Below are 24,650 nucleotides of genomic sequence, written 5' to 3' on the forward strand. Positions count from 1 at the left end.
GGAGAAATTCATTATAAAGTAACCCAGGAGATGAATCTGGAGAGTAGAGAGAAGACAGAGGGTATGTACATAAACTGCTACAATAATCTAAGAAATAAATGACTCTAACTTGGCAAGAAGAACAGCAAGAGGAATGGAGAGAAGTAACAAATATGAAAGTCAAACTTTATACAGGTTGCTAAAGAGGAGTCAAAGATGATTCAGATTTCTTTCCTGAGCTACTAAATTTATTATGGTCCCATTTATGAAGATAGGAAAACTAAAGCAGGAGCAAGCTTGGAAGAATTTAGTTTCTAATACATCCAGTTTGAGAAGCCTAAGAGACATGAGAAGTGGAAAAGTCCACTGCCTCAACATAAATCATTAGCTTAGGCAATACAAATTTGTCAAGTGCCTTTCGAATTAAAGAAAAAATATCTTCAGCCTAAAAATATCCTTGGAATTAAATCATTTTCATATTAGTCTTTGAAAACTGATATGATTAGCAGAATAATATCCTTCCAAAATATATTCATTTTGGCCAAAAATGTATTCACCCTAATCCACAAAATCTGTGAAAATGTTACCTTATATAGCAAGAGACTTTGCAGATGTGACTAAAGGTATAAACCTTAAAATAGGGAGATTATCCTGAATTATCTAGGCTGGTCCAATCTAATTATATGTGTTTTAACTTAAAAGTAGTGGTCAGAAAGACAGGACAACGGAAGAAGAAACAAAAGAATTTGGGAATGTGAGAAGGCTGGCATTGCTGGCTTTGAAGATGAAAGAAGGGAACCATGGATTCAAGGATATAAACAACTTCAAGGCTGGAAAAGACAAGGGAACAGATTCTCTCCTAGAATCGCTAGAAAGAAAAGCAACCTTGTCAACACATTGATTTTAGCTCAGTGAGATCTATTTCAGACTTGTGACCCATAAAAACTGTAAGATAACAAATGTGTGCTGTTTTAAGTCACTAAGTATGTGGTAATTTGTTATGACAGTGATAGAAAATAAATGCAATTGGTAATTAATCAAACATTATTTTCACTAACCAATCTAGATAAAGAATTTAATATATCTGAAAATCAGTGTGAAGAATTTGGCACGTACTTAATAAATGTTTAACATTTATAATTAAACAATATCCTTCAAGTATACTTTTTTTTTTTTTTACGATTTTATTTATTTATTTGACAGAGAGAGACACAGGGAGAGAGGGAACACAAGCAGGGGGAGAGGGAGAAGCAGGCTTCCGGATGAGCAGGGAGCCTGATGCAGGGTTCGATCCCAGGACCCTGGGACCATGACCTGAGCCGAAGGCAGACACTTAACAACTGAGCCACCCAGGCACCCCTACACTTTCTTTTTTTTTTTTTTTACCCCTATACTTTCTTGATAAAATGTTTTTTCCTAAGAACTTAGGATAAATCAAAATTTTGTACCTTCAAATTTTATGAATTAATATTCTACTTAAAGGATTAATAAGAAAAAAAATTTTCCTATAATATAACTTCAGTTTAGTCAGATTCTTTATATTTTCTTAAAATAGCCAGCTGCTAATGAGGAAGGGGAAGTGGAAGGGGAAGGAAAAGGAGAAGGGAAGGGAGAAAGGGAAGGGAGAAAGGGAAGGGAAGGGGAGGGGAGGGGAGGGAGGGAGGGAGGGAGGGAGGGAGGGAGGGAGGGAGGGAGGGAGGAAGGGAGGAAAGAATCCAGTAAAAATAATATGGGGGGAGCACCTGGGTGGGTTAGTTGGTTAAGTGTCTGCCTTCGGCTCAGGTCATGATCCCAGGGTCCTGGGATACAGCCCAGCTTCACCGGGCTCCCTGCTCAGTGGGGTGTCTGCTTATCCCTCTCCACCCCATTTGTGCTCTCTCTCTCAAATAAATAAAAATCTTTTTTAAAATAATAACATGGGACATGTCAGACATTTACAAGAGAGGGCCACAAAATAGAAAAGGTGGCTTTTTTCCCCTTTATTTTAAGCAGAATTTTTCAAATACACAAAGGTACACACAGACAAAACTGAATAACTATTATTTCAGGTGATATAAAGTCCATGTTGTAGATTATACAAAAAGAAAGCTAAAATAATTGAATAATTGAAGTGGAATTTCTTTCCATAAAAACTAGCTTAAATACTATGCTTTAATATATACTCTCTCTCCCTTTTGTATCAGCAATATTATATTATATTATAGTCATCTAGGACCTCTAGGTAGAAATCCTATTCTAGTGAAAAGAGTTTTATGGTTAACCAATAGTTTTTTCAAATCAGTATCGAAAACATTTTCACTTATTTCAAAACTTCTTGATAGTGTTGAAAAAATATAGGCTCTAACCAGGCAACAGATCCTGAGGCAGTATTTTTTTTTTAATTTTTTTATTGTGAGGCAGTATTTTTTAACTTTGAGTGTTATCACCTAACTTACAGGATTGTCAAGAGGGATTAAATTATATTTTGCAAATATAAAGTATCTAATACATTGGTATGTGTTTTCTATTCCACTAACTATTCTAAAGAAATTCTGTAAGAATAACTACCTTTTCTATTACTTAAAAAGTGGTACAAAGAACATAAATGCATCTTTTCTTCATGCCAGTGTCATCATTACAAACCTGAATCACTATACAATGATGACATAACCATATCCAACTTTGGTCTGAGACAATCCCAGTTTGTGCTTCCTGTCCTGACAACCCCTCTCATTCTCAAGTGTCCCAGTTTGGATGATAAATAATATAATGATCCAAGATAAAAAGATCCACTGAGATATTACTTAGACAACTGTTCTCTGTAATTCTATTATCATCCTCTGAATATATGTGTATATATCCACTAGTCTACAGACACTACTAGATTGATTTTTTTTTTTTAATGGTGATTAATTGTGTCTTAGTAATCTTTGTAATTTCAGTGCCTAACAGAGTGTCTGGCAATTTACTGAATGTCAGATAAATGAGTAAATGATGGAACAGAAGAGTATGAAGTTTTATCCTGTAAGAAACAGCCCCATACTAGAGGGGAGAGGGGTGGGAGGATGGGTTGGCCTGGTGATGGGTATTAAGGAGGGCACGTTCTGTGTGGAGCACTGGGTGTTATACGCAAACAATGAATCATGGAACACTACATCCAAAACTAATGATGTATGATTAACATAATAAAATATTAAAAAAAAAAAAGAAATAGCGCCATACTATCTTGGGTTTTTCTTTCCCAGTTTGTATTTTACTAAACCTCAAAGAATATATGATGTTGTCTTATTCATATTCTGGTAACCATCCGGTTTACAAGTCTTTTCCCTTCACTCTTCCCTTTATATATATACTGCCATCTTCTTAGAAGCTACACAAAACTCAAGTGACTCAGAATTGAATTACATGTAGGGCGCCTGGGTGGCTCAGTTGGTTGAGCGACTGCCTTCGGCTCAGGTCATGATCCTGGAGTCCCGGGATCGAGTCCCACATCGGGCTCCCTGCTCAGCGGGGAGTCTGCTTCTCCCTCTGACCCTCTTCCCTCTCGTGCTTTCTATCTCTCATTCTCTCTCTCTCAAATAAATAAAATCTTTAAAAAAAAAAAAAGAATTGAATTACATGTAAAATAGAGGTGCTAGAAAAGAGCCTATAGATTTAGGTTTACTTTGCCTACTTCCAAAAGCTAAATAGAAATATTACAAGAACATAAAGTGGTGGAATAATGTTCAGCTATACTTAATATAAAACACTTACCCACAGGCAGCATCTGTTTTTTGGAAATATCAACATTTATCATCTCTTCACACTCTTCCATATTTGTCTGAATTTCTCTGTAACTTACCTTGGGTGATATGTGACATATTTATATCTTTATCTTTAGATTGTTCCATATCAACCTGTTCTTCAAGTATACTGTCCTTAAATTTTCTTCTCTGTTTTTGTTTTATAGTCCTTTTCTTTCCAGATGATTTCTCTGCATTCTCATAATACATTTCATATTTTGTAGATCTATGATTTTCCAGTTCATTTGTCAAAGCACAACTCCTACCCAGTCTTTTTTGTTCAGAGGGCTGAGATTTCTCTATTGGGTAATCTGTGTCAGAATGTTTGTCACTCATCAAAGTTGTAGGTGATACATTGTGATGTTTTTCTCTCGACTTCTTACTTTGAAGGAGTGCAGAGCTCTCTGCAGGGTATACTGTGCACTGTTTCAGAGGCCCAGCCTTTCTGGGTACAGTAATCCAAGATCGACTGGCAAAACTTCTTTCTGATTCATCAATTATAAATTCATCCTCTAACAACTTCAGGTCATTTGAAGGAGATGAGTGAAGTGGAGCAGTTGCTATATGCCTAACAATAGGACTAAAACAGGATGTTATAATAAATAATAGCTCAAAAAATAAGTTTTTACCTTTGCTTTGTGAAGAAAATAATCTATATAGGAAATAAAATCTATGTATCTTTTAAAGAACAGTGTACATCTCCTCAATTTTCCCTTACCCTTGAAAATCCTCCTCTTCTTTTACATTTCTATAATGCCTGATTATATTCATTTATAACACTAATGAGATCACAGAAATTTAGAGCTGGAAGGAAGCCTAGACATCAAAAATTTTAATGCCGCCCCAACCCACTATATATACTGTACAGCTGAAACCCAGAGATGTGTTAAACATAGCCCAGATACATTGACGGACAGTCCAAAGATGCATGCCATTGTTATATGTAATGTTATGCTAATTATGTTTGTATAGATGTCTCTTAGGGGCCAGATTCCTTCACATCCAAAATAAGATTATTTCCAAGACATCTTCAAGTCTAATATTCTAAGAAAATACTACTAAATTATGCACTAAATTATATTATGTAAAAATTCATTCCAAGTTTGAATAATTCACATACATTTTCAAGTAAGTTTTAAATATTGCATTCATGGTATAGAAATAAATAGAAAGTATCTAGAAAGGCAGGCAAATTGGGATTAAACAGCATCTCTTCCAATTAGTTGGGAAAGCTTTCTAGAGAAGGAAGGAATTATTTAAAGGATAGTAATCTGATGGACTCTTGCATTTCCTTCCTTTTTATAAGAACAGCTTCAAGCAAACCACATACTGAAGTGAGATATGCATAAGTAAAAACTTAAGGTAAACATCCAAACTCTGAATCTAGCATATGCACTCCTGTTTCTGCCTTTTCCACTTGAGTAAGGATGCTTAACCATTATTGTGTCTGCTTTTTCTATCTTTTCACTAATAAGATATACAAAAAGATTATGAAATGAAAATGCCTTCTCTACTTCCCTAATCTCAAACTGTTATAATGTAAAATAGTACACATATGTGTGTATGTGTGTATGTGTGTGTGTGTGTGTGTGTGTGTGTGTGTGTGTGTGTATGCTAAGAAATATACTATCTTCTATTAGGTAAAGTTTTTTAAGTTTATATAATTAGAAAACTCTAGAAAATCTAATGAAAAAGTCAATATAAACAGAAAACACAATGAATGAATGTTTAAACAGAAATGTTACTTTTCAACATTTAAAGAAATAGCCAATCTGTTATAAATAGGTTTAATTTGCTTTACTGTATATAACTCATAATATCTGTTAGTTTTTATATATAAAGAAGTAGTGCTTCCTAAATCAGCCAGTAAGAATTCTCTAGGGGTGCCTGGGTTGCTCAGTCGGTTAAGCATCTGCCTTTAGTTCAGGTCGTGATCCTAGGGCCTGGGACTGAGCCCCGCATCTGAAAGCCCACTTCTCCCTCTCCCTCTGCCTGCCACTCCCCCTGCTTGTCCTTGCGTGTGCACTCTCTCTCTCTCTCTCTCTGTCAAATAAATAAATGAATGAATAAATAAATAATAAATAAATAAATAAATAAATAAATAAATAAATAAGAATTCTCTAAATCTCCTCTATTCTACTTCAACGGACTTCCATAACATCAAGATTATTCAAACTGAAGATATCCTTAGGAAATAACATTGACACTTGCTTCAGACTGAATGTCTATATACTTCCAAAATTCATAAACTGAAACCTAATCCCCAATGGGATGGTATTTGGGGTGGGGCCTTTACGAAGTGATTAACTTATGAGGGTAAAACACTCATGAATAGAATTAATACCCTAATAAAAGAAGCCTCAGAAAGCCCCCTTGCCACCTTCTGCCATGTAGGGTTATAGCAAGACAGCCATCTAAGAACCAGGAAGCAGATGTCACCAGAAAAGAAAAAGGGAGACTAGCACATGAAAGGGGAAAATGGCATGCCAAAACAGGGACAAATGCAAATGTGTATGACCAAGTTGCCAGAAACAGCGAACTAGGGAGAGTGAAGGCTGTAAATACCAGTAGACAAATCTAAAGTTTTTATAGGCCAGTGGTTCCCATCCCTTGCTGCCATTATTTCTAGTTAACTGCAATGTGCAGCCACAGTTAAGAATCACTGTGTGGACACAGTAGAACCTCTGAAGGTTTTTAAGTAGGCAAGAGCAGATTAAAATTTATTTTAGGACTATACTTTTAACACAAGCAGAAGAAAAGGAAAGAAGATTTAAAGCTCTTAATAGTGAAATACACCACAACATAATTCTATTTCTAAATACTACCCTCATTTTTTGATATCATACAAACTAGAAAGTGCTAATGAGCAAAAGCACTGAATAAGCAATGAAAGCAATGAATGCTGAATAAACTTACTTTCTTTCACATTTAATTTAGTAAGTATTTAATGATGGCTTTGGGGGTGATTTGCTGGTAAGAAACTATACTCTCCTTAGGGTTAGGCATAATTTCAATTAAAATTTGTACCAATTAAGGTTAACTTTTAGTTAAATAGCATTAAGAATCCTTGATATTGTTCACAGAATATAAAAGAAAAATGCCTCAAAAGACAGTTTCTTAATAACTCACCTGGATTCACTTTTTCTTTTTACAGTTTCTAAAAACAATGTTGAAAAACTCTTTTTAGTTTGTGGCTGAATTTCATCTTCTGAATCTGATACTCTTTTCTGAGATGTTCTTGACGATTTCCTCTCTTGTGGTTCTTCTGATACTTTATCCTCTATTTCTGATACTTTATTTGCTATTTCTACTTTCTTCAAAGCATTTTTATCTTCAAAGTTTAACCTAAAAGTTTAAAAGGAAGGCAAGCTGAATACTCTCACAGTTTGCTGAGTTAGGAATTTTCCTGAACTCCCTTTCAGTAACCATAGAGACCACTTACAAAATTTCTCACTAGTCCTTTATTTAAAGTCCACAAATTCTGATTTGTAATCTCTTAAAATACACAAGGCAATTGCTCAGGAAAATTACATTTCTTATTTGTCAATAAAAAGTAAGAGAAAAGACCAAGGAAATCTGTAGCTTAGAGGACTAGTTCTCAAACATTTAGTAAGATTTTGAATCATCTGAAGAATCTTATTAAAATGTAGATTCTGATTTAGTAGGTCTAGAATAGGGTTTGAGATTCTATATTTCTAACAAGCTGCCAGATAATGCATTGCTGTTGATCCTGAGCCACATACCACATTTTGAATAGCAAAATCTTAGAATGTACTTAACTCCTTGGCTCCAAGAACTACACAAGACACTACACAGACATTAACTACACTCACTGCAAAAGTCCCCAGTAGCAAAGGACTCTGATCTACTTTGCTTCTTAAAGGCCAAAATGAGCCCCAAGAAATAGACATGGATTTACCACAACTCATCCTCAAAATACTTACCCTTTGCTATTCTAGAAATGACCCGATATATATCTACCATTGTAATTACAAATGACATAGAGAAAATACTCTTAGGAAGTTAGAGAAAACATATTATAAGAAAATACTTTTTTTCATACACTATAGAAATGTTTACCCACAAACTTCTCTGAAGTATACTTTAAGCCTTCCTTATTAAATATAAACTGAATACAAACTGAACTATGTTATGCTCTTCTCATGTTAATATTCCTCAATATTTACCATAAAATACATTAAAAATAAATAACTTAAAAATTTTTAAGTAGGATTCATATTATTTCAATAAATAAAAATTCACCTTTTTCTGGTTTTAAGAGAAATCTCTGTACTTGAAGACAATGTATTCACTGAATTTTCAGAAGTGTAGGTCTCTCTCTTTTGGGCAATAGATGGAATCGCATTTTGCGATACAGAAGCTTTTGCATCCAAAAGAACAAAAGGTGAGCCAACAGATAAGTACAATTTCTCATCAGCTTCACTGTGATGATCTTTTAGTTTTTTACTTGACATTTTTCTCGAGTCAGGTGTCTTTTTAGAACCAACATCAGTTGCCAAAATTTGCTGATGAACTTCATGGTCCTGAACTAGAAGAAAATTATATGAAGATATTAAAATTTTTTTAAATAATATTAGAACCAAATGTGTTTTTTTAAAATTCAGCAGCAATAACTAGATATAGTTTTCAGAAGACTCACCTTTCATTAAGTTTATAATCAAAGATCTATGAGTAAAATACCTAAGTGCTTTAAAAGTTCTAATTCATGAAATTAATGAATATAAAGATGTATTTGGGGTCAACTGGGTGGCTGTCATCAAGTGTCTGCCTTCGGCTCAGGTCATGATCCTAGGGCCCTGGGACTGAGCCCCGCATCGGGCTCCTTGCTCAGCGAGAAGCCTGCTTCTCCCTCTCCCACTGCTTGCCTGCTTGTATTCCCTCACTCGCTGTGTCTCTCTCTGGCAAATAAATAAATAAAATCTTAAAAAAAAAAAAAAAAAACCTTTAAAAAAAAAAGATGTATTTGTTCCATGCTCTTAAGTTTTGAAGTGACAAAAATTTTCAAACAGAAAATTCACAATTCTATGGATAGTCAATTTACCCAAGGTTTGAATAAATCTATACACAACTAAAATAATGAAGTAATGCTAGAGAAATTATGAGATTCGATCTTTAGGTTAAGAGTCAGTAAACTAGGGGCACCTGGGTGGCTCAGTTGGTTAAGCAACTGCCTTCAGCTCAGGACATGATCCTGGAGTCCCAGGGAGGCTACTTCTCCCTCTGACCCTCCCCCTCTCATGTGCTCTCTCTGTCTCTCTCAAATAAATAAAATCTTTAAAAAAAAAAAGAGTCAGTAAACTAAGGCGGCTAGACCACATATTTATACACACACATACACATAGAGAGACATAACAGATATGTATAGAGATATATAAAAGATCTGTATGTGCATATATATATGTAAAGGTATACATATAAAAATCTACTTTATATATAAAAGCTTATATACATATATACATGTACCTTTATATACATGTATATAAAGAATATACATATTCTCTTAGCCTTATACCTTCAAATGTCAAAGAAAAAGTAGAACTGTTGGGGAGTATTCATATTGATTCACACTCTTAAAAAGCAAAGATTAGGGGCACCTGGGTGGCTCAGTCGGTTAAGCGTCCGACTCTTGATTTCAGCTCAGGTCATGATTTTAGGGTGGTGAGATAGAGCCCCACACTGGGCTCCGCACATAGCACAGAGTCTGCTTGGGTTTCTCTCTCCCTCTCCCTGTCCCTCTGCCCCTCTCCCCCCACCCCCCACACACTCTCCCTCTCTCCAATAAAAAAATAAAAATTTTTTTTTAAAAAAAGCAAAGATTTAAAAATTTTAAATACAATCAAAAAGGGGCTTTTGGAAGGTTATGGAACAAGACAGTATACTCAGTTTTCTCTTTTTCCCTCTAGATATAACTAAACTAAATTCCTGGTAATTATCCATCAAACAACAATAACAGAACTCTAAAAGCTGGAAGGAAAGAGGTATATGTGCTAGGAACCTCAAGTCTTAAGCAACAAGAGAGAATATGGTGAATCCTCTGTGTTTTCCCTTTATTTCCCATGTATCCCCAGACTGGGTTCTAGAGAAGCGTGTAACCCAGAACCACAAATAGGCATTGGGGTAAAAATACCCTGCATTCTCTGGCCAAAAGACTTGGAGAAGGCAGGGATGCTTGGGTGGCTCAGTCGTTAAGCGTCTGCCTTCGGCTCAGGTCATGATCCCAGGGTCCTGGGATCGAGCCCCGCATCGGGCTCCCTGCTCAGCAGGAAGCCTGCTTCTGCTTCTCCCTCTCCCTCTCCCTCTCCCACTCCCTCTGCTTGTGTTCCCTCTCTCGCTGTCTCTCTGTCAGATAAATAAATAAAATATTAAAAAAAAAAAAGACTTGGAGAAGGCAAACACAACAGAGACCTAGTGGGGAACCCCAACTCCCATTCCACAACCTGGGCCACTCAATACTCCATTCTGCAGTGGCCTTGTAAAAGCAGCAAAGCCTTGGGCCATGCCAGGCCCCACCCCATAATTTCTATGGGACAGCAGTAGCAGAGGAGCGAAGTCCTGAACTAACCTTGTCCCTAGACCAACCCAGTCCCCACTTCAAGTCAAAGACAGCAGGCCGTATGCTCCACAAACAACTGCAAAGCAGTGAAGTCTTTGCCCTTCCCAGCTACTGCTTCACAGACCAAGGTGACAGTCTGAATCACTGTTAGTATCAACAACCCAGACCTTACTTCACAATGAGGGCCCCAAAGGTAGTCTAATCTAAGGCAGGAAGAACATAAAAGAACACTACATCCCCCATCCTGTCCTCCACCCAGTCATTTAAGAAGATCCAATCCCAACAGGTTCTGACTCCAACCCTCATTTGAGTGAATGAGGACATGAGGTACTCAGGAAAGCACCTTCCATTCATCTGACACAGCACCAGCAAGAACTGAGGAGGAATCTCAGCAGCATCAGGAATGAAACAGACTAAAATACCACTGCTAGGACTCTAAACACTTAACTGTCACTGGAAATAAAATCCACAAAAGTAAGCAAGAACCTATACATTAAGCCAAAACAAGGCAACTATACGCTATAACAATTTAAATACAATCAAGTCTTCTAAAATAATAACCAAAATGTCAAGAATACAATCAAAATGACTGATTATACCAAAAGCCAGAAAAACACAACCTGAACAAAAACATTATGATCAACGGACACAGACAAGATGAATCAAATGTTGAAATTATTTAATAAGAATTTTAAAGCATCCTTCATAAAATGCTTTAACAATCAATTATAAATTGATTTTCATTTGTTTCTCCTGAGTTACAAAGGAGAACCAGTTTTTTAGATTTTAGCCATTCTTTTGGGTGTGCAGTGGTATCTAATTACCATTTTAATTTAAAATTCCCTAATGACTCAAAAAATCCCTAATGACAATGATGAACAAATCAAACCCACAATGAGATACTACTTCATACCCACAGGATGGCTATTATCACAAAACACACACACATGCACAGAAAATAACAAGTATTGGTGAAGCTGTGGAGTAATTAGAACTCTTACACACTGCTGATGAGAATGTAAAATGACGCAGCCACTACAAAAACAGTTTAGTGATTACTCAAAAAATTAAAAATACAATTGCCATGTGATCCAGTAATTCCTTTCTTGGGTATGTACCCAAAAGAACTGAAAGCAGAGACTGCAAAGATATTTGTATGCTCTCCTTCACAGCAGCATTATTCACTACAGACAAAAAGTGGAAACCACCCAAATATCCATCAATGGATAAATGAATAAAACAAAATGTAGTAATGGATGGATCCAGAAAGTATAATACTAAGTGAAATAAATCAGTCGGAGAAAGATAAATACCATATGATTTCATTCATATGTGAAATTTAAGAAACAAATGAACATATGGGGGGTGCAGGGGAAAGAGGAAAACCAAGAAACAGACTTTTTTTTAAAAATTCTTATTTATTTGATATAGAGAGGGAGAGAGCAAGCACAAGCAGGGGGAGCAGCAGGCAGGGGAGAAGCAGGTTGCCCACTGAGCAAGGAGCCCGATGCGGGGCTCAATCCCAGGACCCTGGGATTATGACCTGAGCCGAAGGCAGACGCTTAACGACTGAGCCACCCAGGCGCCCCAAGAACAGACTCTTAACTACAGGGAACAAACTGATGGTTACCAGAGGGGAAGTGGGTGGGGGGATGGGTAACATAGGTGATGGGGACTAAGGAAGGCACCTGTGATGAACATCAGGTGTTGTATAGAAGTGTTGAATCACTATATTGTACACCTGAAACTAATATCAGATTGTATGTTAACAAACTGGAATTTAAATAAAAACTTTTTTTAAAAAGATGAAAATCTAAGATTCTATATATATCATTAGGATAAGATAGACCTTTTAACCAAAACAAGGTCAAAAACTATAAAAGTCAGTCAGGGGCACCTCAGTTGGTTAATCGACTGCCTTCAGCTCACGTCATGATCCCAGAGTCCTGGGGTCGAGCCCCGCATTGGGCTCCTGCTCCTCAGGGAATCTGCTTCTCCCTCTCCCTCTGCCTGTCGCTTCCCCTGCTTGCACGCTCTCTCTCCATCAAATAAATAAATAAAATCTTTAAAAAAAAAGCTATAAAGTCACACATCTGACAATGAAAATAAAAAATCTTACTCATCATATGGTTAAAGATACTATAAACAAAATCTGTAAAAGTCAAGGGATCATTTGGAAAAATATCTGTCACACAAATTACAGATCAACAGTCATAGATACTCAATTCAAAGACCTTTCATCAACAAGAAAAAACTAATGGACAAAGGACATGAATAGACAACTCAGAAAAAAGGAAATTCAAATAGCCAATAAATATATAAAAAGGTGCTCAAACTCAGTGGGTATCACAGATATAGACACTAAGGTGACAATGAGATCATATAATACTGATCAAACTGGCAAAAAAAATAAATAAAATAGCAAATGATCTATCAGGTAAGATATACTTTCCTACACTGCTGGTGTAAAAGAAAATTGTAAAGCTTCTTCTGAAAGCATGCACACACATGCATGCATACATTTATATATGTTTTCATTCAAAGTTTACCTCAGCAGGACAATGGGAATAACAATTAGTAGCTTTACTTTTTTAAATCTTTGAGGCTTACTTCAAATGAAGGACTTTTCTAATTTGAAAAATGTAGATAAACTTTCAGAAGTTGCAGCACATAACTAATTAAAGGAAATGAACAAAATAAGAGAGAAAAAGAACACTAACCATGTGTATACAAATATTGAAATCATGTTGTATACCTGAAGCTAACATAATGTTACATGCCACTTATACCTCAGTTTAAAAAAAAAAAATGCTCAAAAAGCTCATGGAGAGGGCCATGTGAGAAGAAATTAAGGCTTCCTGCTTGCATCCAGCCCCACATGAGTCATCTTGGAAAATATATTCTTAGCCCCCATCAAGCCTTCAGATGACTGCAACACCGGCCAACATCTTGACCACCACCTCATCATGAGAGATTTCAAGCCAGAACCATCTAAGCTGCTTCTCAATTCCTGACCCACAGAAACTACATGAGATAATATTAATCATTTGTTTAAAAAAAAAAAAATCTATTTGAAAACTCTTAAAACTACAGCCTCTGTAATAATTCTTACTTAATGTCTCTTACCATATCCTAATAATCAATGTTCTTACCACTAAAACAAAGAAATGAATATTCAAATAAAGTTTATTTTTCATGTTTAAAAAAAAACAAACACTGACCACTCTGCCTAGGCTGACCTGTGAGTTTGTCACTCAAGCCAACACATGCAACACCTTCAGCATCTCCTTTTAATTATGTCTAAGCAAATAACATCTATGGGCATGCCACCAACCTGATCTGTTGACTTCACTTGGTTCTACAATGAACGGCAGAGAGGCCTCTTTCTTCCTTAAAGAAACTGGAACTGACTTCGGATGAGATTTCTGGCACTGAGCCTAAAAAGATATATAACATTAGACCTATTAAAAATTAGTAATTCTGATTAAATACATTTGGTTTTAAATTGGAAAAAAAACCCAAGTATATAAAACAATAAACCAGCTGGTAAAGTTGTATACTGAAGTTAACTACTTTAGAAAACAATTTGGCATTACCTAGTAAAGTTGAAATCTCAAATAACCTAACACGGAAACAATGCTGCTGTGAACAGCAAAAAACCTATTCTGACAGTAAATTGGATAAATTATTGTATAGTCCTATAACAACATCACACATTCAACAGTGAAATGACTAAACTACAGCAACAGAAATAAATGACTGTTAACCAAAAAAAAAAATCAAGTCACAGAAATATGTCATAATCCCATTTACATAAAGTTCAAAGTGGATACATGTAAAACTATATACATATATATATATATTTTAGGGATTAACTCAATGGAGGAGTTAACATAGCATGCCTGATCATTTAAAGAAGTTGCTTACAGCAGGGCTAGCCCTTGGCTGGCACCTAGGACCTGGCTTTCAGAACGTTTCCTCCATTACCAGCTGATAAGGTTGTACCTACTATGCCAGCTGCCTAGACTGTACAAAAATGTGATTTATAGTGAACACCTGCTTTTTTTCCTTCAGGGAGTATAGGATTGTGGTGGGCGGAGGGTACCTATGTAACCAGCCCACAATAAAAATGGGTTAAGTCTCAGAAGGCTTCCCTGGGCAGAAAGACAGGACGTACACATTTCACTGCTGGAAGCAACAAGTACACTCTGTGTGGACTCTGCGGGGAACATAGAAAGCCTGACATGGATTCCTCCAGATTCTGCCTGAGGTGTCTTTTTCCTTTACCAATCTGGCTGTGTATCCTACCTGGCTATAATAAATCTCAGTCACAAGAACAACTATATGATGAGTCTCATGAGTCCTTCTAGTGAAGCACCCAACATATGGATAATAGCAGGACCTCTGTCAGAGGTAAAGGAGGAAGTGCTGACACAAATGTCAGCAACACACCCATTATGCAACTATAAAAAAAAGATGGGAATGATGAACAGAAAATTCAAGAGAGTGGTTTATCTCAGAAAACTAAAGTTGATGTAACTTTCAAAAATCAGTGTAATATAATTTACCACATTAAAGAAGGTCTCTCAATTCTGAAAGAAATGGATCTGTTTTCATTCCTTGGAACCAAAGGCTATATATAGCTGACCCCTGAACAAGGGTGTGAACTGTGAGGGTCCACTTACTCACAATTTTTTGCAATAAATATAACATAGTACCATAAATATATTTTCTCTTCCTTATAACTTAAGACTTCTTTTCTCTAGTTTTATTTTTTTTGTAAGATTTATTTATTTTAGAGAGCAAGAGTAGGAGAGGGGTAAACTCTGTCCCTCTCGGACAGAGTCTCAAGCAGACTCTGTGCTAAGTTCAGAGCCTGACGTGGGGCTCACGACCCTAAGATCACGACCTGAGCCAAAACCAAGAGTCAGATAATTAACCAACTGCGCCATCCAGGCGCCCCTCTAACTTACTTTATTATAACTATACAATATATAATACATATACAAAGTATGTGTTAATCAACTGTTTATGTTATCAGTAAGGCTTCTAGTCAAGAGTAGGCTATTAGTAGGTAAGTGTTTGGGGAGTCAAAAGTTATAAGTGGATTTTCAACTGCATGGGTGGGTCCGCAACCCTAACCTCTGTGTTGTTCAAGACTCAACTGTATAATTAAGTGTTTATACACGTTTCTAATGAATGTTATTTCTACACTACATAATTTTTCTTTCCAATTTGTATTGTACTTTTGAATAACTTGTCTTTATTCATTAGCTTCACAAACTCTATTTGAAAGTTTGCTATTTTGTAGAGTTAGGTCAGCCTATCCTCTTAAGATATAACCTATAAAAGATTCATTGTCCTTATAGCAATAAATCAACTTTGGTTTTCAGAAAATAACCAGATTTGCCAACCTGGATTAGGAACTTCAGCAGTTGTCTACTTTCCTAAAAACCTAATTCAACTATTATTTTAGGAGGGGTGAAAAATGACTGTGTTATAATTTGATAATTCTACACACAGACCTCCGATTTCAAACACATGAAACATCAAGTCAAAATTTTCACCAAACACCTCTAAATTATAAAGAAAGTGAGTGGGAATATAGGATTCCCTTTTAAGAATAAGACTTAAAAACAACCAAAATAGACATAACTATATTGTGTAATGCTTCATTCATTAAAATATTAAAGCTCTTCTTTTTGACTTACCTCTTTCCTTGGTGACTGAATACAAATGTCTCCTATTTTAGGTGTTGAATAAAGCAATGATTTTGTAGAATTTGTGCTAAAGTCCTTGGCAAGACCTTAAAAAAAGCAAAAAAAAATTTTAAATAAATACGATATAAAATCTTTTAGTTATAATTAAAAGAAGCCCTAAATGAAATGTGAAAAAGTCTGTCAACTCTTTAAAAACAATTAGTTTAAAATTAAGTACAGACATCACTTCAACATTCAAATATTCCTAGAAGGCATCAGGAACTGAAAAGGGCAAACAACATTCCTGAAGAAATAATGTACTAGCTCTTTTTTTAGAGCTTATATAGAAGAAATATTGTTCCACTGTGTTTGTTTCTTTGGTTGGCCTATTCTCTTATTTCAATACCTTCTGATGCTGACCAGCACTTTTGAAAAGTTTTGCCATAATTCATTTCTGTAGAAAGAACTGCAAATCATCAAACATTATCTCTTATAGAGATCCAAGAATTCTGCACACTTATTCCCACTACATGAAATAACTTTCTTTTGTGTATGATAATTATTTATGGACTCCCAGAGTACTATATCTAGTATGAATCTAGTATGAACTAAAGGAAATGACAATTGTTTTCATTTTTGCTACTATTATCCTCAGTGTAACAGGAAGTACACAAAGGACTGCACATGTACTCAACATTTCTGGGGAAATATTTTACATATATTTAAATGTTAGAATGCATTTGCTGAATTTAATATCAATTAATATGACAAATTTATATTTTCATCCAACCCAACCATCAAAGTCCATCTTGAAGATGCCTTACTATTTTCTTCAAAACAGTCTTGTAAGATTTCCAGTATGTTCTGGCCTTGCTTCGAATTAATGTCAGGTACTCTAATAAGAAGGAATGAAGGGAAAATGTTACATATCATTTCCAGAAGATATTTGCTATTTATGTTACCATCTACTTTGAAAATTTCATATCTCATTATAAAATTTCATTTTACTTAATGGGAAAAATATAACCTTCACTATCTAAGACAAAACAAGTACTTGAGAGTCCAAGAGTTTCAAGAAAAGTATCTGAAGCGGTATGTCGTTATCTACATTAACAATTATATTCCTTGACTGAAGAGCCACATCTGAAGCCATTTTAGACTACTGCTATATCTAAACAAGAATATAAATGGTTTTGGAGAAATCCAATCAGTACTAAAACACTTCTTTAATAAAAACAAAAACTCTATGGTCACAAGTCCTAACAGCTCCAAGTAACAGTCTTCCCTTGAAGTTCTCAAATGCATTTTTTATTTAATATTATTAACCTTAACAGCAGCTTATGAATCAGTATAGAATTTTCACTGTAGTTTCACATGCAGTTGTAAGAAATAATATAGAGGAAATCCCTTGTTCACTTTATCTAGTTCCCCCAAATTGTAACATTTTGTAAAACTATACTATACTATACTACCACAACAAGGATACTGATATCAATACAATCCACTAGTCCTATTCAGATTTCTCCAGTTCTACATATACAGTTGACCCCTGAACAATATGGGTTTGAACTGCATGGGTCCACTCACACACAGATTTTTTTCAGTAAACATACTGGAAAATTTTTTGGAGATTTGCAAAATTTGAAAAAACTCGCAAACCACATAGCCTAGAAATATAAAAAAAATTAACAAAAAGTTAAGTATGTCATGAATGCTTAAAATACATGTAGATACCAGTCTATTTTATCATTTGCTACCATAAAACACACACAAATCTATTATTAGAAGTTAAAATTAATCAAAACTTACACATACAGAACATACATGGTGTTATTTGTAGTCAAAAGATGTGAACAAATGTAAAGACGCAGTTTAAATCATAATGGCATAAAATTAACTGTAGTACATGGTGTACTACTGTAATAATTTTATAGCCCTGTTGCTATTGTGGTGAGCCCAAGTGTTAGTGAGTATCCCCTTAAAAATGCCATCTAATATTAATCAACTCTGAGTGAGCAGAAGCAATTACTTCTCCAGTAAATTGTGGATTGCAGTAAAAAGTGATCTCTCACAGTTCTCCCGTTTTTCATTATGTTTAGTGCAATACCGTAAACCCTGAGTAACACCACGGGACCCACAAGGTACCACTAGTGATGCTGGAAATGCTCCCAAGGAACAGAGACGTCATGACACTACAAGAAAAAGCTGATTTACTTGATATATACCATAGACTGAAGTCTGCAGCTGTGGTTGCCTGCCATTGCAAGATAAATAAATGCAGCATAAGGACTATTGCAAAAAAAGAAAAGGAAATTTATGAAGCTGTCTTTGCAGCTGCGCCAGCAGGTACAAAACCTTGCCATTTTGCAAAATACCTTTTTATCTTGTACTGAAAATGCAGCTTTTATGTGGATTGCAGGACTTGTTCAAAGAAAGGCATAAATATAGATTATAATATGGCTTGAGAGAAAGCAAAGTTATTATAAGACATCTTAAAGCAAAAGGAAGGTGAAGGATCTAAAGCTGGAGAATTTAATGCCAGAAAAGGATGGCATTTAGAAAGAGAGCTGGCTTAAAAAAAAGAGTCAAGATAACATGAGAAGAACCTTCTGTCGAACAAGAGGCAGCAGATGAGTTCCAACATGCCGTGGCTCAGGTCATGATTTCATGGTCGTGAGACTGAGCTCCCCACTCACTGCAGAGTCTGCCTAAGATTAGCTTCCTTTCCCTCTGCCCATCCACTGCCCCCACCACTTGTGCGCTCTCTCTCTCAAAAAAAAAAAAAATCATCATCATCACTAAGGGGGCACCTGGGTGGCTCAGCTGGTTGGGCATCTAATTTTTGATTTCAGCTCAGGTCATGATCTCAGGGTCATGAGATTAAGCCCCACATCGGGCTCCATGCTGAGTATGGAGCCTGCTTAAGAGTCTCTCTCTCCTTCTCCCTCTGCCCTTCCCTCCCTCCTGCTTGCATACTATTTCTCTCTCTCTCAAAATAAAAGAGGGCACCTGGGTAGCTCAGTCAGTTTAGAGTCCGACCCTTGGTCATGATCTCAGGATCCTGGGATCGAACCCTCGTCGAGCTTCCCTCACAGCAAGGAGTCTGCTTGTCTCCCACTCTCTCTGCCCCTCCCCCTGCTTAGACACATGCGTGCCTTCTCTCTCTCTCTCTCTCCCTAAATATCATAAAGGACATATATTACTAAAGAAGAGAAGCAAGCAAAGGATCGGCTAACTCTACTATTTTGTGCAAATGCAGTCAGCTTTATAATCAGGACTGACTTATCTACAAAGCTGCTAAACCCCAGCTTTGAAGGAAAAAGATAAACACCAGCTGCCAGATTTTGGGTTGTACTATACCAAGAAAGCTGGGCAATGAGAACCCTTCTTCTGGACTGGTTCTATCAATGCTTTGTCCCTGAAGTCAGGAAGTACCCTGCCAGTAAGGGTCTGTCTTTTAAAGTTCTCCTGATATTGAACAATGCCACTGGCCACCCAAAACCCCAGGAGTTCAACACTGAAGGAGTCAAAATGGTATATTTGCCCCCAACACACTTCTCAAATTCAGCCTCTAGATTAGGGGGTCATAAGGACCTTTAAGACTTGTTACACATGGTTTTCTAGGGGAAGGACTGCCAATGCTATGGAATATGGAACAGAGAAAACATCATGAAAGTCTGGAAGGATTACAGCATTGAAGATACCATTATTGTTATAGAAAAAGCTATGAAAACCATCAAGCCCAAAGCAATAAATTCCTGCTGGAGAAAACTGTGTACAGATGTTATACATGACTTCACAGGATTTATGATAGAGCCAATCAAGAAAAATCATGAAAGAGATTGTGGATATGGCAAAAAAGGTGGGGGGTGAAGGGTTTCAAAATTAGGATCTTAGAGAAATTGAAGAGCTAACAGACATCACACCAGAGGAATTAACAGAAGATGACTGTATGGAGATGAATGCTTCTAAAACAATACCAGATGACGTGGAAGAAGATGTAGAAGCACTACCAGAAAGCAAATTGACATTAGACAATCTGATAGAGGTTTCCAATTACTCAAGACTGCTTTTGACCTCTTTTATGACATGGGCCTTCTATGATACAGGCATACAACGAAACTAAGGTAAACAGCAGAATATAAAACCAAGTTTAGAGAAATGAAAAAGCAAAAGTCAGACAAAAATTATGATATAATTGCATAAAGTTACACCAAGTATGCCTGCCTCTCCTGCCTCCCCTTTTACCTCCTCCACCTCTTCTGTCTCTGCCACACCTGAAACAAGATCACCTCAACTTTCTCCTCTTCTTCAGCCTACTCAATGTGAAGACAATGAGGATGAAGATCCTCATGATGATCCACTCCCACTTAATGAACAGTAAATAATCAGCATGCCATACCATTAATAAACTCCAGTGTATCCGTGTGTCTTCATGTGAAAATCTAGTAACTGTATGGCAAGAAATGTATGAGACATTTTTATGTCATCATCATCATTATCATCCTCTAAGTATTCATTGTGTAGAACACCTTGTGCAAAACTTGTATGGAAGTGGATAGCCTATCCTTACATAGGCATAAGGTGAGTGATATTTAATATAAAATTAATAATGTGTTATCTTACTGCCTTGTAACTTTCCTTTCAAAGAATTATATTTCCATACAGTATGTCTTTCCTCACAGGTAAGTGGTTTTATAAAAGTATAACAATGTTTCCAAACTATATTATGGATATAACTATAATACCATATGCCGTAAAAATTTGTAACAATTCTATTCATTAATGTATAGACTAGGCTACCATGAAACAATCATACTGACCACACCAGGCTACCATAAAGTAATCATACTGCTGCTTCTTTATCAATACCTGTTATACCTGTAAATAAATATGAATTTCTTTTCACATCATTTTTTCATGTCTGATGTCTAGTGCTAGTAATATATATAACAGCTACAGTGTTTTGTATCATATAAGACTATATTAGTAGGTAATAACAGACGATTCCTCTTGTAAACAGACAACAAAAACTTACTGTTATCAATACAGTACAGTTCTGTAAATGTGTTTTCTCTTATGATTTTCTTAATAACATTTTCTATTCTCTAGCTTATTTTATTGTAGAATACAATATATAATATACAGTATACAAAGTATGTGCTGACTATTTATGTTATTGGTAAGGTTTCCAGGCAACAGTAGGCTATTAGTAGAAGATTTTGGGGTATCAAAATTATGTGAAGATTTTCAACTGTATAGGGGTCAGCAACCCTAACCCCTGAGTTGTTCAAGGGTCAACTGTACTCGTTTGTGCGTTTATGTTCATACTTAGTTCTGTGCAATTTATCACATCTGCAGGTTCACATATTATCACCACAGTCAAGATACTGAACAGTCCGCATTACAAAGATCCTTATTGTCTTTTTATAGCCTACACCCACATTTTCTTTTAGCCCCACCAAATAAGCTGCATCTTTGTAATATTACCATTCAAGCCACTCTATAGAGTGCTTTCCCCATGGCTGTCATTTAGTAAGAACTAAGACTGCCTCTTCCTGATCCATAATTTATCAGCTGAATTTCTTCTCTCACTGGTGCTAAGTCACTACTCTGCTTGCATTAATATTTCTGTAAATATAAAATTACTAAGTAGACTATACCTAATCAGTGGGCACAGAAATCATTATGTTAGAAGTAATTTTTCCCTTCTTCATTTAAAAATCACTTTCTGAAGACAGACATAAAAATGGCCTTAAAAGCTAATATATAACTCACCTGACAGGTCGGCAAAATCTTCTTCTGTAGTCATTTTTGAGATGATCCTAAAAGAAAAGTAAATCACCCAACTGGTGAAAACTTAAGTTCTTCATTTATTCATTCAGCAAGTTTTGCTAATTGCCCATTATAGTACTATAAAGAGGAATTCACTGGATCAAGTGAAAGAAAACTTGCCTCATATCTACTGTTTCAAAATCTTTGCTTATATTATTTGCTCATCCTGGGATTTATTCCATCTTTCTCTTTTTCTTCCACCTGCCCCCATACCTTTTCTATCATCAAAATTCCAACTATCTGTGCTTCTAATAATTCAAATTGGTTGACTAGCAATATCTACTTATCTCCTTTCCTTGCAGGCAGATCCCTGTAAAATAATAGTTAAGCATTAAAATGACATAAAACAACAATGAAAAAGAGAATGGAAGAGAGGACCATCTATTAACAAACAAATTAAACAAATTTCTAGAAGATGGAAAACAAATGGAGTATGTTAATTGATGAAACAGAATAAAAGCAGTAGGAGCCAAAAGTAAGCTCGGAGGATCCAGTTTCTGATGAGGAGTAAAGCTGATCTGCCCAGGAAAAAGCCGTAACAATGTTGAACTAGGAAAACTCGAAATATGAAGGAGGAAAGACTGAGAAAGGGAACGAACAGAATAACAGACCCCCACATCCCCTACCCCATAAACACAGAGCTAACTGGCTAAATGAATTTAAATTAAAAAAAAAAAAAAACACAGAGCTAAAAAAATTTTATTCTATTGTCTCAGTCTTAAATATCACTAGCATTTATGGATCACCAGACATTTAAAAGTCTCTAAGCAAAACAGGAAAATCAAGAACTCATGATGTAATGTATTGTGGTTAGCATAACATAATAATAAAAAAAAGATACAAATTTTAAAAATGGAAAAGAAAAAGGCCCAAGAGAAAACTGAAACCAAGAATGAGAAAGAAGAGCATAACCCAACATATAAACCTGTCGAATTATTATGTTGTACATTTGAAAGTAATGTAACATTGAGTGTCAACTAGGCTTCTATTTTTTTTTTTTTAAGATTTTATTTGTTTATTTGTCAGAGAGAGAAAGAGACACAGCACAAGCAGGGGGAGAGGCAGGCAGAGGGAGAAGCAGGTTCCCTGCTGAGCAAGGAGCCCAATGAGGGACTCCATCCCAGGACCCTGGGATCATGACTTGAGCCCAAGGCAGACGCTTAACCGAATGAGTCACCCAGGTGTCCCTATATTGATTGATTGATTTGAGAGAGTGAGAGAGACAGCATGAGCAGGTGGGAGGGGCAGAGGAAGAGGGAGAAGTAGGCTCCCCACTGAGCAGGGAGCCCAATGTGGGGCCTAGATCCCAGGACCCTGGGATCATGACCTGAGCAGATGGCAGATGCTTAATTGACTGAGCCACCCAGGCACCCCTCAATTAGGCTTCTATTAAAAAAAAAGGGGGGGTGAGAGAGAAAGAAAACGTAAAAACAAAAAACAAAACTCTAATTAGTACCTTCAAGAGAGATTTGAAATACTGGACTCATAAAATAAAGTGGTATACTATAAGCAGTGAGACCAAGAAAAATTCTTAATAATTAAAAATATCATTGCCTAAAGTAAAAAATGCAATAATTATGAAAAAGCTAAGGATATTTCTGGGAGGGGGAAAAAAAGACAAAAAATGAAGAGGAAGTAGAAAATGGAAGAAAGAATAAAACAAAGAAGATCTAAAAATCAGGAGGTCCAACTTCTGACAAATTGCTATTCCGGGAAGAACAAAGAAAAAGGAAAGAGATAACTCTAAGAAAATACACAAATTCCCTAAATGTGTAGGGCATAAATTAGGGCATAAACAGCCAGCATGATGAATATAAGAGAATCCATACCTCGGACATAATAGTGACATTTATGAAAAATTGAGAATAAAAAATACTAGAATGCTTCCAGAAAGAAAAAAAATCATTAACTCCAACCAGGAAGCAGCCCCATCACTGGGAACAAGAGGAAAAATAAAACACAGAGACATGCTGATTTTGGAAGTCGAGAGCATATCTGAGATACTTAGGGTACTATCTTTTTATTGTAAAATCAAATCTAGTTGAAAATTGGGTAGTCATAGGATGAACAGCATGCTTTAAAAACTATTATCAATACCAAATATTTATTGAGCCTTTACTTGGCCCATTGGGATATAAATGACCCCACCACATATAAACACTCTCTTTACCCCACTCATGCATCTGACATTTTTATGAAGAAATTCATAAAAGAAAGGCAGAGATCACAATGCAAAAATAAACTGTTTATTAATATCATTGATGCTATTATTATCAATCACAGATTTTAAATCCATGCCAACATTTATCCAAATAAAACACTGATCATGGTTTAAAAAAAAATTAAAAAGGAGAATGAGAGGACAAGCAACAGGCTGGAAGAAAGTATTTGTGGGTACCTGGGTGACTCAGTTGGTTAAGCGACTGCCTTCGGGTCAGGTCATGATCCTGGAGTCCCAGGATCGAGTCCTGCATCGGGTTCCCTGCTCGGCGAGGAGCCTGCTTCTCCCTCTAACCCTCCCCCCTTCTCATGTACTCTCTCTCTCTCTCTCTCTCAATCTCACTCTCTCAAAATAAATAAATCTTTAAAAAAAATATTTGTAAAAGACACATCTGGTAAGGACTATTATCCAAAATATAGGAACAATGCTTAAAACTCAACATTAAGAAAACAAACAACCAAATTAAAAAATAAATGGGCCAAAGACCTTATAGCTCAAGTAAGATGATGTACAAATGGTAAATAAGCATATGAAAAGATGCTTCACATCATATGTCATCAGGGAAAAGCACATTAAAACAA

At 36.0% G+C, this 24,650-nt stretch overlaps 1 protein-coding gene across 3 annotated transcripts in view; it reads right to left on the bottom strand.

The window, feature by feature from the left end:
• The window catches only part of CENPC (centromere protein C), an 87,365-nt gene that overhangs the window by 60,383 nt on the left and 2,332 nt on the right, over window positions 1-24,650 (bottom strand). For all 3 annotated transcript variants that reach the window (XR_004819925.1, XM_035726281.1, XM_035726280.1), the window contains exons 2-8: window positions 21,792-21,838; window positions 16,838-16,908; window positions 16,026-16,120; window positions 13,649-13,751; window positions 8,004-8,289; window positions 6,870-7,085; window positions 3,800-4,320 (exon numbers count right to left, since the gene is read on the bottom strand). Coding sequence is in view for 2 of the 3 variants with exons in the window: in XM_035726281.1 (XP_035582174.1) it covers window positions 3,800-4,320; window positions 6,870-7,085; window positions 8,004-8,289; window positions 13,649-13,751; window positions 16,026-16,120; window positions 16,838-16,908; window positions 21,792-21,838 (1,339 nt within the window). In the remaining variant the exon portion in view is untranslated. The remainder of the gene's footprint in view (window positions 1-3,799; window positions 4,321-6,869; window positions 7,086-8,003; window positions 8,290-13,648; window positions 13,752-16,025; window positions 16,121-16,837; window positions 16,909-21,791; window positions 21,839-24,650) is intronic.

This window comes from Zalophus californianus, chromosome 2 (assembly GCF_009762305.2).
Source record: "Zalophus californianus isolate mZalCal1 chromosome 2, mZalCal1.pri.v2, whole genome shotgun sequence".
In the NCBI taxonomy this organism is placed as follows: Eukaryota; Metazoa; Chordata; class Mammalia; order Carnivora; family Otariidae; genus Zalophus; species Zalophus californianus.